The following is a 15,556-nucleotide window of genomic DNA, read 5'->3' as shown; positions in this document are numbered from 1 at the left end:
TTAGCCTTATCATAATATGTACATCGATAGTACAAAAATATAGTAAAAAAAGTAGACTGTAGAACAGCTAAATGTACTTTATCTTGTTACTTGAGTACTACATGCTGTATGAAAATACTTATAATTTTTTTGTTTGCAAGACGGAAAAACCAGTAATAATTGCTTTACAATTTCATTTTCTCTTGGACACCTGTAGCATATTCCAAATTAGTGCTAGCTTGTTGAAGGTGTTTTCCAGATTTTGATGACGAGTAGTATTCTCCACTAGAAACAAGGTCACGTAAGCATCCATTAAATCCAATACACCATCAAATGTGTCATAATAATCTAACAAGAAGGAAAAGAGGAAAATTAGTGTCTATCACCTCATCGGTGATTAATTATTAAAGCGGCAGCTCAAGGGCGGTGTGGTGAAGCACTGAGAATGAGGGACATTTCCAATATTCGCCTGAATAAATTCAGGGATAGCATGGTAAACCTAGCTCTGGATGACTTGTTTCCGAATAGGAATTGATTGTGTTAACTGTAGCAGCCACCTTACTCAGTAAATAATAAGAGAAAATGGTAATGTTTATTGTTTACCTACAGACTATTTTTACACAAAAATATTAGCAGTTGAAATACCTTTATATGACGTACAGCTGTAAATTGTTGAGAAACATAGATGAATAGTTGCGTCTTTATAAACGTTACAATGTAAGAAACTTTCTGCATTTTTTTTACTTCGATCTAACTGTTAAAATAATATGCTATCCACCCTGCAAGAACAATTCAATTTGCAACTTTAATTTTCAGCGAATGGGGCGCAGTTCAGTTGCTGATGGACTTCGCCGCGATTCCTACGTGGCTGGAACAGCAAAAGGAAGTTTCTTCTAGCATACAACATTACCTCATGAAACACGAAGTGCTGCGACGTTGCGAAGGAGTTGGACGTTTGTTACTCAGGCGCCCAGGTGAACCGATACCTATGGTGGAACACAAGACCCGATCGCGACAAGGTAATGTTCTGATGCATTGGTTACAGATAGATTGTTAAAGTCAAAGTGATCTTCACAGGTTAGTGTTAATAAGCATCGCTGTTAATTCAGCTATTTTCACGAGAAATAACTCGGTGCAAGATGCCTAATTTTTAGTCCATAAGACTCCATAAGCATAAAGATTGCCACTGTTTTGACAGCGTTTTACAGGGTGTTTCCGTAAGAGCGTGCTTAAAATTTAACGTGACATAGAGGATACTCTACTGAACAATTTGAGATAGGGAACCAGGGGTCGGAGAAGTTAGCTTAAGGAGGGAATAGGAACAAAATCACATTGCTGTGTACTTTTTTATTTAAATCAATTAAGTGCAAGTACCATCACTGGCACAATGAACTTAAACCATTTGTATTGTATCTTCCAAAATGCGCTGAAACTGACGCCCATCAACCTCAATGCAAACAAACAAGATTCTGGCGCACCCAGGCTAGGCTCAAATTGAGACGCGTATAGCACGTGTGACGTGACAAGACACTACAGCGCGACAAGCAAGTGCCGCACGGGTCACGCGGGTGCAACGCATATTGCGACGCGTACACCATACTTCGCACGTGCCGACTGGCGACGTTCTGCGCTGACAGAACTGAAGCGCGCGCAACCTGTTATCTTTCTCAAATGATTTTACAGAAAGTATTCACTGAAAAGTTTGAGTTTTGCCTTACTTGGAGCGTTATATGTCAGCTTCGTGACGAAGTGCCCATCAACTCGCTAATGACCATTCTTATTGTGATGTACACGTTATAGTAAGACACTACGCAAAGTTCAAAAAGTTTGCAACGAAAATTAGGGGTCGCTATGATTTTGGATTTGGTGCGTATTACACCATATGTTGCTGCGTATGAAATTTAGCTAACATGCTGAATTTTTGTTTAGATTTGGGAGGAGGTCTCTATCTGCCTCCGATCTCGAGAAAATGGATTCCATGTAGCGCGCTCACTTCCGATCTCACGCCCGCGAGAATGAAATACTCGCAACATCTCTCATATCTCCCAAACCGCTCGAGTCATCGAGTTTGGCGAATGATAGCACACAAGGAAGAGAGTGTTTTGTCAATTCTTAAACACACGGAACTTTCTTATCTATGGCGATATATCAGTACTTATACTTCCCTTTTTATTTATTTCACTCCTGTGACCGTAATTTTTTAAGAATTATGGACAGCTAGCGAAACAAGAGCTTCCTTGTATGAAAATAAACATGAAATTTCTTCTTTTATGTTACTGCAAACCGACACTATGAGGTTTTTATGTAAGCTATTGAACTGTGTGACTGCCAATTACTTGTTTAATGAGGCACTCCGTTTCGGAATTCTGTCTCAGTAGCTGCTGTGAGATGAGTTTGGCAAATTACACTGTGACAAAGGAAGTACAATTAAACCAGTCACCAAGAGAAATGTGGGCGTTACTCACAAACCGTGATGCTTTTTTTCGAATGAGAAAAGATTAACAACTCACACAAAAATAGATTGCCAATTCCGTTGGAATTTTGGTGGAATCCACGTAACCCATCGTATTTTTAACACTGAACGACTGGAATGGAAACTTACCAAAGGATTTTATTCCTTCTCTTGATGTGAGCGGTATTAAAATAATGACGAGCGTTCCTTCAGGCGGAATGATAGGCACATGACAGATACTGGTTACTCACCTACGGCTTGCCAAACTGACAATGTGTGATCGCGAGTAAAATAGTTGTTATTGAGAAAAATAAACAACTGATCTGTCGCACAACACAATGGTCAGTGTATTGTCAGCAGCGGTGGATAATGCGCGCAACAGGAATGCACAAGCTAGGCATGTGTGCCTTGTCAGTTGGAGTTCGAAAAACATTGTTATGAAAGTAGATCTGCCTTTGTCAGCAGTACATTTCAACAAATTAAATATATCTAATCATAACACTCTTTTAGGCTATTCCTACTTTCCTAATAATCCCGACCATTTTCTTCATTCGTGTAGCCTGTCGTATAATTAGTTTATTCATCTACATCTACATGATTACTCTGCAATTCACATTTAAGTGCTTGGCAGAGGGTTCATCGAACCACAACCGTACTATCTCTCTACCATTCCACTCCCGAACAGCGCGCAGGAAAAACGAACACCTAAACCTTTTTCTTCAAGCTCTGATTTCTCTTATTTTATTTTGATGATCATTCCTACCTATGTAGGTTGGGCTCAACAAAATACTTTCGCATTCGGAAGAGAAAGTTGGTGACTGAAATTTCGTAAATAGATCTCGCCGCGACGAAAAACGTCTTTGCTTTAATGACTTCCATCCCAACTCGCGTATCATATCTGCCACACTCTCTCCCCTATTACGTGATAATACAAAACGATCTGCCTTTTTTTGCACCCTTTCGATGTCCTCCGTCAATCCCACCTGGTAAGGATCCCACACTGCGCAGCAATACTCTAACATAGGACGAACGAGTGTAGTGTAAGCTGTCTCTTTAGTGGACTTGTTGCATCTTCCAAGTGTCCTGCCGATGACACGCAACCTTTGGCTCGCCTTCCCTACAATATTATCTATGTGGTCTTTCCAACTGAAGTTGTTCGTAATTTTAACACCCAGGTACTTAGTTGAATTGACAGCCTTGAGAATTGTACTGTTTATCGAATAATCGAATTCCAACGGATTTCTTTTGGAACTCATGTGGATCACCTCACACTTTTCGTTATTTAGCGTCAACTGCCACCTGCCACACCATACAGCAATCTTTTCTAAATCGCTGTGCAACTGATACTGGTCTTCGGATGACCTTACTAGACGGTAAATTACAGCATCATCTGCGAACAACCTAAGAGAACTGCTCAGATTGTCACCCAGGTCATTTATATCGATCAGGGACAGCAGAAGTCCCAGGACGCTCCCCTGGGGAACCCCTGATATCACTTTTTTACTCGATGATTTGCCGTCTATTACTACGACAGGAAATCAGGAATCCAGTCGCACAACTGAGAAAATACCCCATAGGCCCACAGCTTGATTATAAGTCGCTCTTGAGGAACGGTGTCAAAAGCTTTCCGGAAATCTTGAAATACGGAATCAACTTAAGATCCCCTGTCGATAGCGGCCATTACTTTGTGCGAATAAAGAGCTAGCTGCGTTGCACAAGAACGATGTTTTCTGAAACCATGCTGATTGCGCATCAATAGATCGTTCCCTTCTAAGTGATTCATAATGTTTGAATACAGTATATGCTCCAAAACCCTACTGCAAACCGACGTCAATGATATAGGTCTGTAGTTCGATGGATTACTCCTAATACCCTTCTTAAACACTGGTGCGACCTGTGCAATTTTCCAAACTGTAGGTACAGATCTATAGGTGAGCGAGCGGTTGTATATGATTGCTAAGTAGGGAGCTATTGTATCAACGTAATCTGAAAGGAATCTAATCGGTAAACAATCTGGACCTGAAGACTTGCCCGTATCAAGCGATTTGAGTTGTTTCGCAACCCCTAAGGTATCTACTTCTAAGAAACTCATGCTAGCAGCTGTTCGTGTTTCAAATTCTGGAATATTCCATTCGTCTTCCCTGGTGAAGGAATTTCGGAAAACTGCGTTCAATAACTCCGCTTTAGCGGCACAGTCGTCGGTAACAGTACCATCGGCACTGCGCAGCGAATGTATTGACTGAGTCTTGTCGCTTGTGTACTTTACATACGACCAGAATTTCTTCGGATTTTCTACCAAATTTCGAGACAGTGTTTCGCTGTGGAACCTGTTAAAGGCATCTCGCATTGAAGTCCGTGCCAAATTTCGCGCGTCTGTAAATTTTAGCCAATCTTCGGGACTTCGCGTTCTTCTGAACTTCGCATGCTTTTTCCGTTGCCTCTGCAACAGCGTTCGGACCTGTTTTGTGTACCATGGGGGATCAGTTCCATCTCTTACCAATTTATGAGGTATGAATCTCACAATTGCTGTTGCTACTACATCTTTGAATTTGAGCCACATCTCGTCTACATTTGCATAGTCAGTTCGGAAGGAATGGAGATTGTCTCTTAGGAAGGTTTCTAGTGACACTTTATCCGCTTTGTTTCTGGTGGATTTGGAAGAAACGGTATTGAGCCTAGCTACAACGTCCTTGTGATCACTAATCCCTGTATCAGTCATGATGCTCTCTATTAGCTCTGGATTGTTTGTGGCTAAAAGGTCAAGTGTGTTTTCGCAACCATTTACAATTCGTGTGGGTTCGTGGACTAACTGCTCGAAATAATTTTCGGAGAAAGCGTTTAGGACAATCTCGGAAGATGTTTTCTGCCTACCACCGGTTTTGAACAAGTATTTTTGCCAACATATCGAGGGAAGGTTGAAGTCCCAACCAACTATAGCCGTATGAGTGGGGTATTTATTTGTTACGAGACTCAAATTTTCTCTGAACTGTTCAGCAACTATATCATCGGAGTCTGGGAGTCGGTAGAAGGAGCCAATTATTAACTTAGTTTGGCTGTTAAGTATAACCTCCACCCATACCAATTCGCACGGAGTATCTACTTCGACTTCACTACAAGATAAACCACTACTCACAGACACAAACACTCCACCACCAATTCTGCTTAATCTATCTTTCCTGAACACCGTCTGAGACTTCGTAAAAATTTCTGCAGAACTTATTTCAGGCTTTAGCCAGCTTTCTGTACCTATAACGATTTCAGCTTCTGTGCTTTCTATTAGCGCTTGAAGCTCAGGGACTTTCCCAGCACAACTACAACAATTTACAACTACAATTCCGACTGTTCCTTGATCCAAGCACGTCCTGTATTTGCCATGCACCCTTTGAGATTGCAGCACACCTCGTACTTTCCCGAGGCCTTCTAACCTAAAAAACCGCCCAGTCCACGCCGCACAGCCTCCGCTGATGCTGATAATGTGGATGCAACAATTGAAATGTTTTTTCTCATCACTGCGAACCAATTAAAACATTGTTATTTGTGACTGCGTTTCTAGCTTGCAGTGGAAATGTGATGTTCACATGCATGTCTTACAGTGTGTCGTATTACATTGTTACATCCATATCTGAGTAATCACAGTGAGCCTTCTATATTTCAGATATTGGACGCTTTTTGTAACAGATCGTACAGATACGCCAGCATACTAGGCAGCGAGAAGATAACCTTGTTTTACTTTCCTACCTTGATTCTTAATCACATGATTTTATAATATTCCTTGCTTCCTTATTCACTACCCTCCGTCCCTTCTTGCGATCACCGGTTACTGAAGTATGTATTTTTCTTGACAGAAGAAAAACAAAACAAAACTATACAGATATAAATAACAGAAAAGTATGATGTACTAACGACGAAAGCTGGAGCGTTTAAATGGCGAAAAACGAAACACTACCGAAGTTTAGTACACAGTCAGGCAAAATTTATCGTACGGCCAATACTACCACTGCTCATATGCACCGTTCCGATGTGAGCATATGGCCGGGCTACTTTTCCGCTCCCCGCCTCAAAATTCCCACGGTTCTAGCGAGGCACGCGCCACGCGCGGCGCGAGAAACTGTGCCTCAACCAAAACGCCGCGCGACCTGGCGCAGGCGTGTCGCGTCTCAGTCGCGTCGCGTCGCAATTTGCGCGGTCCCATTTGAACCTGTGAAGTTACAAAAACGCGCGCTGCGCTGCGTCGCGCCACACGCGCTATACGCGTCTCAATTTGCGCCTAGCCTGACAAATATCCCTGGTGTGTATCGAATCACATCACAGGCAGCTACAATTCTGGTGTAACTACACTACTGGCCATTAAAATTGGTACACCACGAAGATGACGTACTACAGACGCGAAATTTAGCCGACAGGAAGAAGATGCTGTGATATGCAAATGATTAGCTTTTCAGAGCATTCACACAAGGTTGGCGCCGGTGGTGACACCTACAACGTGCTGGCGTGAGGAAACTTTCCAACCGATTTCTTATACACAAACAGCAGTTAACCGGCGTTGCCTGGTGAAACGTTGTTGTGATGCCTCGTGTAAGGAGGAGAAATGCGTACCATCACGTTTCCGACTTTGATAAAGGTCGGATTGTAGCCTATCGCGATTGCGGTTTATCGTATCGCGACATTGCTGCTAGCGTTGGTCGAGGTCCAGTGACTGTTAGCGTATCAAGGCCGTTATTACGGCCAGAGGTGGTTGTTCTGGGTACTGATTTCTCAGGATCTGTGCACCCAAATTGCGTGAAAATAGCCGTCCGTTGCGGCCGAGCGGTTCTAGGCGCTTCAGTCTGGTACCTCGCGACCGCTGTGGTCGCAGGTTCGAATCCTGCCTCGGGCATGGATGTCTGTGATCTCTTTAGGTTAGTTAGGTTTAAGTAGTTCTAAGTTCTAGGGGACTGATGCCCTCAGATGTTGTCCCATAGTGCTCAGAGCCATTTGAACCATTTGAACCATTTTTTGCGTGAAAATGTAATCACATGTCAGTTGTAGCATAATATATTTGTCCAATGAATACCCGTTTATCATCTGCATTTCTTCTTGGTGTTGCAATATTAATGGCCAGTAGTGTAATTCCGTCTCCGCATCCACTGGGGTCTCATACGCAATTGTCTTTAGGGCATTCAGGTCATGTGATCTCGCAGACCATGGAATAGGACCTCCCCTTCCAATCCAGCGACCAGGAAATACGGTACCGATACTGCTCCATCGTGTTGTACTGTACGTCTCTGAACAGCCAGAGGAACAAATGGGTCTGTCGTTGATTCATAGCACGTTCTGTCATGAGACAATATAAATACGATACAACAGAGCTACTTTATGGACAAGTAAAGTAAACAAAACCTGCATCATGAGGTATCCGACTCGCCCTCCTCCTTGTTTCCTTGCAGAAAATGAAGAATGTACACTCTTTGACATAAAACTTGACCGGCGGCCGGCCGCTTCAGAGGCTAAGTCCGCGCCGATCGCGACATGGGACAAAAAAACTGGCCAACTCGCTAATTCTCTAAGTCCGGTTATCTGCACAATCTGGCAACACTGTAGACTGCGGCACTTCCTGGAGGAAAACTTGTCCCATGATAGAGAAACTCTAGGCTGATTACGCCTGTGGTCTAGCGGTAGCGTGCGTTGTTTCTGTTCATAATGTCAGTGGATCGAGAGCAGCTGGCATAAAATATTTTTATAGCCTCTTCTGTCTGAATGCTGAAGACGTGAATGTAATGGTAGCGCAGATTCAATCTATTTCGCTTTGTGACACACCGATATCAAAATTTTATCCAGTAACGATTTTGCGGCAGATTTCCTGCAGACTGTCCTCCTCTGGACGCCGTATGCGGCAAAGCTCCGGGATCCATTTGCTGGCTACTGGCAGCGGCCGTGGCGACAGCAGCGGCGCTGCACTCCCCCGTTCTTTATCGAAAGCGCCTGCTACCGCTCATCGCTTTTGATGATTTAAAACGCTTTATTATTAAATGTTGCTCCACAGAAAATTTCTACAATTTCCATTCACGCTCAAAAGCAACGGAGACAGACGCCCTGATTAGTAGGCGGGTATTATATTACATTAATCGGCAAGAGCTGAGTATGGCCCGAAATTAATTTTATAGACTGGGACGAAATTAAACCACCTCACTACATTCGATGAATTTATAAATGCTTCATACCTCGTTTCTTTTCCTTTCAAACACAATTATTTGTGCAACTTTTGGTCAATGTTTGGATGTTTTCGTCAAGCCAGAGTGAGCGTCTGTGGTGTAAAGTGTATTACAGTTCTTGTTTCATTCCTTATGGTAAGTCTATGCGATAAACTGTGTGACTACCTTGCAATGCATGCTCTGTAGCAGTGCAGGAACACTGCACATTTGGAGTTCCATGTATGGGTTCATGAAGCATTTATTGTTGATCGGAAGTGATAGTTAAGGTCATCAGATTTAAACCAGAAAAATTTGCCGTTTTGAAGGTTTCAGAGAACGGAAAGGAATTGCTAACGCCGGTGTTAGAAAAAGTCTACAGTTAAATGCTATTGCAAAAATTTAGAAGAAGGGAACTATATTAATGAACATGTGCACTTCATAAACAACCTTCTGACATGTTAGACCTATATGACGAACAAAGCTCAAATTTATATCGTTGACAGTCGGTTTGAATCTTTTCAGGGTCTATTTTACAGTGAAGCACCTTGGAATTTGCAAAGCAGAAATCCATGATATTAACTTAATTTACTAAGTCGAAATCGGACAAAGATTGATGTTTAAAGGCATTCTTCAGATTTTGCAGACCGAGCGAGGTGGCACAGTGGTTAGACACTGGACTCGCATTCGGGATGACGACGGTTCAATCCCGCGTCCGGCCATCCTGATTTAGGTTTTCCGTGATTTCCCTAAATCGCTCCAGGCAAATGCCGGGATGGTTCCTTTCAAAGGGCACGGTCGACTTCCTTCCCTAATCCGATGAGACCGATGACCTCGCTGTCAGGTCTCCTTCCCCAAAAACAACCAACCAACAACCAGATTTCGCATAAGAAATTTTTACTAGCAGTTTGCAACTCCATTAATTAAAATGGAAAATAAAAGGTTGTAGTCAGCGGCTTCTACCGTGATTCGAACTGCTATGTCTTATAGTACAAGCACTGCAACGCACAAGGGAACCTCTGAGCTAAAGACACACTGGCGGCCAGAAGCGGAATATAGTCACTGCGATGTTGCCTGAGCCTCAAAACGCAACCTTAAACACACGAACAGAGGAGGTGGAGATTACTGTTTTAACGTCCCGTCGACAACGATGTCATTAGAGACGGAGCACAAGCTCGGATTAGGGAAGGATGGGGAAGGAAATCGGCCGTGCCCTTCCTAAGGAACCATCCCGGCATTTGCCTGAAGCGATTTAGGGAAATCATTGAAAACCTAAATCAGGATGGCCGGGCGCGGGATTGCACCGTCGTCCTCCCGAATGCACACACAAACAGGTGTTACTTATGTGAAGAACGCCGTTCTTGGAGTCCAGAAATTAAATATACTTTCTAATTGTGTCATCTTGCAGTGGATTATATCGTACGAGTCTTCGATGTGGAAAACGAATGTCAAGTGAATTTAGCGAGGTAACGCCGACCTACACCCGGAAGTAAATGCACTATCAGAGTGTTGACAAATACTTGCTACGACGCTGCCATTTCTAGGCTCTATGACGAGGCAGCTCTTCAGCGAAATGCTTGCCGTGATTCTCCGATAAGGTTCTTCAGAGTGGAGACGCGCGCGCACGTTTGGTTTTTATGCGGCGTTCTCCCCTGATGGTTTCTGACGTCGCCTTGTGGGCTATGTATACATATGAGACATTCAATTATCATTAATCCAGAATCATACAAGTTTCAGCTTCCGGCGTGGAAGAAGGCTGTTGACGCCGACATTATATCATTTCAACGTAGGGAAAGCAAAACGGATCAGTCAATGTTTCTCATTCAACATAAAGCATGTGAGATAATTTTCCGTAACGTTCATAATCACCTAAAAATACAAACGAAGTAAAAATACACCGGAAGCTTATTCGAATTGAATATAACGCTTTGCACCTCGATGTCGAATTTGTCCACTTGCAATCTTTTGCAGCATACACATAGAATGTCATGATTACCACAAGAATGAAGAAATATGTTGGTAAGGATGGAAGCAAGAAGAGACGCAGTCAACAAATATTCTGTTCCTCATGGAATTCATTTCATTTGACACGTAAGAACAGGTAAAGCGGGAATTTACTTTCGTTAACACGAAAGATATGCCGCACATATTGATAACGAGGAAGTCTGCGTCTTCATACGTTTCCTCCTTGAAATCTGTATGCTCTATTATATACTAAGTAGCCCGATCATTGTTTCAGTAATGTTACCCTCTTGTTTGACCCCGTAACGATGCACAGATTCCAAATGCATGTCTCCCTTCCTGGGTTGTTTTTTGTGTTTTATTGCTTGGAATTCCTGAAGCAGACCACTGTGCCTTCCCCCCTCGTGGGTTAGGTCTCAAAACTAAACCGCTTTGTATCCAATGGCATAATTTATTCAGACAGCATCAGCATAAGACTATCAAACAAAGCCTTCCATTTACAGTTGCAGCACTCTAACCAGCACTGACCAAAGTGTAATCCACGGTCATGGTCCTAAATTACCAGCTGTCTGCTACTGTGGCAAAGTCCGTACTACACTTTCGATTCCGCAGCACCATTTTATCTGGTAACACTGTGTAGTTGCACAGTTGTGCTACCAGGTCTGTCCTCACACTGTCAACTTTATGTATCTCACTTCTCTTGTAGCGTAGATCACGAGGAGCCGAAGTAAATGAGTGTATTCTGCATGACGTAACATTCAGTATTCCCTTCTTTCATAGCCACTCTTCATGTGCATCGATACCAAATAGGAATGCGAAAACTCTTGCGAGTGAGAGAATGACAATAACAATCGTAACAAGAACAAGCAAATAATGAATGATGTTTATTCCAACGCAGAACGAGAATGGCTTTAAATATAAAAATCTGTATCTATATCTATATCCATATATATTGATCTTTGAGTTGGCACAATGCAAATATATTCTTAGCATTTAGTTACTGAATTTAGTTCTGGATGTTTGCAGAGAAAAGGAAAAGTCGGTACTTTTCGCTAGTGTAATATAATGTGAACCAGCAACTACCCTTTCCTTAGAACACGACTCAAGCAGGTCCTCAAGTAGGTAGCAAGGCACTGCTGCATTCTGTTCCCTGACATTGCTCTGATGACGGTTAATGCAGATAGTTCCGATTATGAAATACAAAACGTATTGCAGGTTAGTTCCTAGGATAGTAACATTAAATTTGCGTTGTAGACGGCACATGAACGTGACGACTATCCATATTACTCATCAATATAAAAAGACAATATTTTGGGAATTTAGCAGGATTACTCAAAATGAATTCTGAAATTGGGTGACTGACTGCACAGGTGCTAAACGTCGTCAAGAGTATACGATGTCCTAATCGCATTAGGAATATGAAGATCGTCTTCGACAGCTCGCAACTTTCACATTGCTATCTCCACCCTACTCCAGACAGCCCTCGGTGGAGTTGCACTACGTTGCCGATGTTATGGAAGGCCTTCAAACCGACAACAGACCACATATTGAAAAATACAAGCGAATTCCCTTGCAGCGTAAGCTTATTGTAACTAATCTAAAAATTATTGGAGAGGAACATTGTCCTATTCAAAAAAAGTAAAATGTTACACACTATTGACGTCAAACGGACATTATCTATGTCCTGTCTTGTGTCCTACTCATCTATAATATCAAGTGTACTATGAAAATGGTTATATATAATGGATGATAGGGTAATGCATTGATACCAGATGGTGGGGGCCGGCCGGTGTGGCCGTGCAGTTCTAGGCGCTTCAGTCTGGAACCGCGTGACCGCTACGGTCGCAGGTTCGAATCCTGCCTCGGGCATGGATGTGAGTGATGTCCTTAGGTTAGTTAGGTTTAAGTAGTTCTAAGTTCTAGGGGACTGATGACCTTAGAAATTAAGTCCCATAATGCTCAGAGCCATTTGAACTATTTAACACAAAATGACATTAAAAATTAAAGTCATTCACGAGCAGCTAGTTGAGAATATGTATGAACATTAAATGACACTGGGAATAGAGCCCCACACATATCGTTGTTGACTACACACAAAGAGACGTCAGCTACCGAATTTTTATCCACCAGCTGCTCAGAATAGCATCTTGAACTTACAGTCATCTCGCAAATAGTTCTGTGTCTCACTGGGAGTTAAAAACGTCAGATATCGTTAGTGTTGACAACGAATGAAAATACATTAAAAATCAAAATTATTATCCACCAGCAGATAGGTGTTCTCATGATAGAGCTTGATAATACATAATTAAATCTTTAGTGCTGGGCCGGGATTCGATCCCATTCACGCGTAATATGTGAAGGTGTTGAGGAATCTGCAGTTTTGAACAAATAACAAATTGTAGCCGAGCTGTATTGCCACGAAGGGATCAAATTCCGCGTTAAGGGCGGTCTGAGTTGCATTCCCAGTTTAGAACCAATTTTATCGACATACAGAAGCTCAAATAAAAGATGGAATAAGTGTCCTGTGACCATACATAGCGTTTGTGTCGTCACTTGAAATAAATAACTAGTATAAGAAAGGTTACTGGTGATAGAGTTTCTACATGTCGCCACTCCAGACTTTATTGTGGTTCAACCTACCGTCTACTTGGTAAAGAAGGAATATCATCTTGAATGTGAATTTTCAGACCACGCAGCCATTATATCTCCTTCACTTGGTGTAGCCAGGAGTGAATGGAATCTGTCTCTCCCTATCTAAAAATCATTGACGGAAGTGGGAATCGAACCCAGACCATAGGTATAACAACCTACCATCCGTGCAACAGACCACGAAATCCTCTTCTCTGCGAGTCATTTTTCTATCGTAACGCAGTTGCGCCACACTGGATGAGAATTCTGACACACAGGCTCCCTGTAGTAATTTGCAGCATGTTCAGTAAATTCATTTACTTGTTTGACCGAATCACCATGAACTAGCTGCCTCGGCTACCCAGTGCATACATTCGACTATTTTGTAATCACAGAAATAAAATCACGTAACTGCCACCTACACACAACTGTCAACAGTGTAGGATGCAGAAGTTTAAATAGGAAGTGTTCCTTTCCACTTGAGCTATTCTATTGCGCTATCTGTTACTAGAAAACGTCGTTCAGTCCAAAAGAAAAGCTGTAACTGTTTGTCTCTCAGAAGTCAAGACCTGGCCATATGCATAATCTCACAGTGCTGTGGAATCCAAAAGTTCTGGAGGAATAGTTGCCGAGCTCTGGAGCTGCTGTAGCTACGTGTCAGCTTGTAGCATAGATAAGATGTCGCGAGTTCGAATACATTCAGTGCTACCTTTTTTAAAACGCAATTCTGCTCTCTGCTGAAGGTATCAATCTAATGGAACTTTGAACATAATTCCCTTCACTTCTCAACCCAAAGTAGTCGCATGTGGAAAAAGGGCTAACTACTGTGACATTTTGTTCTATTCAGGTTTAATAGACAGCAGGCAGCAGATGCATCTCGAAGATGTGCAGGGAGAGCGCATCGTGCCATAATATGTCAGAAAAGTATTTTCTACATTAGCCGTCGTGTGGTAGTGATATTTTATTCTTCTTCAAACTTTGTTTGACAGCTTTAACTCAGAACAAGTTTTCTACATGCATGTAATCAATAAACTGCATGTGCATTGTCAGACTGTCATAGGTAACATCAGAGAATTCGCATATATCGTTGATGATTAATTTCTCTCTCATGTTTACTATTGTTTTAACAACACTAAAGGAAACCTTACGAAAATTGTGCACTGTATTATAAGAAATGAAATAAAACTAACCATGATAACCTTACGAGGAAAGTATCTGTACACAAGCATGCCTCTATCGACACGAATTAGTAAAATACTACTCACTTAGATTTTGATTGGGTCTGTGTTTAATTGGTATGCTGTGTCATACTCAAGAGGTATGCAAATGTGGCATTTCATAAATATAGTTACGTATTCCTAGAAACCCAAAATTCGCTTGGCAGCAGCGGAAAGAGGCCTTACCTGTTGTGCAGCATTGTAAGTTTTTCAACATTGCACTATGAGCTGAAAGCATTTTCTTGCGATTTCCTTATTGATGTTTGATCTGACTGCTTGTAGCTCTTTCACAGAAGGGATAAAAACGTTACAGTCAGTGAGACTGGAACTGCGAACCGTAACAGACGCTTTTTCACAGGTCAGCACGTTACCACAGAGCTGGCGAGGAGGTATGGGTCTTAGCTTCCTATTACGAGGGCAATAGTAACTAGAACTCGTAAACCGCTATTTGAAGGTCGAGATTAGTTGCGGTTTCCACCTGCAACGACTTTCCTGGGCTGAAAGCCGTAAATTTTCAATCTTTTGTTACCCTTCAAGCGATAATAACTCAGATTATTCAATGGAAATGACAGGTAAAATCAAGTGAACTTTGAGGCTTAATTCCGTGCACACCAGGAAGTAACTCGTCGATCACAGAGTTGCCAAACATACGTTGCCTTGTTGCCAAATCTCAGTTACAGTACCAGCAGGAAGAAGACGAACCGATGTGATCCTACAGCGGTCTGGGAAGTGACCATAGCTGGTGTCTCCAAGTCGCGGCTGCTACGGCCTGGAATACGTAATGCGTCTGATTCGCTTTCTGTAACTAGGTTTAGGGACTGGAGCGTAGTTACTAATAATACTCAGAACTGACTGCAAACTGAGCATCATAAATCAGTAACTCTCATTGTTGTTTTTATATTTCTTTCGTAAGTGTACTCAAAACTAAGAAAGTCATTCACAGGCGTTTTCGTGCCTCGCCGATAGTCGAGCACAACATACAAATAAAAATAAAAAAGAATGTGTGTGTGTGTGTGTGTGTTTGTGAGAGAGAGAGAGAGAGAGAGAGAGAGAGAGAGAGAGAGAGAGAGATAAAAAGCAATGAGAGAGAGTGTAAAAAATTGTTGTAAAGAAATTGAATCATGGTATTTAAAAAAATCTTTCATTAAAAT

General features: G+C 42.1%; 1 protein-coding gene across 2 annotated transcripts in view; it reads left to right on the top strand.

The window, feature by feature from the left end:
- The window catches only part of LOC126251829 (uncharacterized), a 364,384-nt gene that overhangs the window by 326,047 nt on the left and 22,781 nt on the right, over positions 1–15,556 (top strand). For both annotated transcript variants that reach the window (XM_049952492.1, XM_049952491.1), the window contains exon 13: positions 796–998. In XM_049952492.1, coding sequence (XP_049808449.1) covers positions 796–998 — 203 coding nt within the window. The remainder of the gene's footprint in view (positions 1–795; positions 999–15,556) is intronic.

This window comes from Schistocerca nitens, chromosome 4 (genome assembly GCF_023898315.1).
Source record: "Schistocerca nitens isolate TAMUIC-IGC-003100 chromosome 4, iqSchNite1.1, whole genome shotgun sequence".
Lineage (NCBI taxonomy): Eukaryota > Metazoa > Arthropoda > Insecta > Orthoptera > Acrididae > Schistocerca > Schistocerca nitens.
This window is presented reverse-complemented; position numbering and strand designations above follow the sequence as displayed.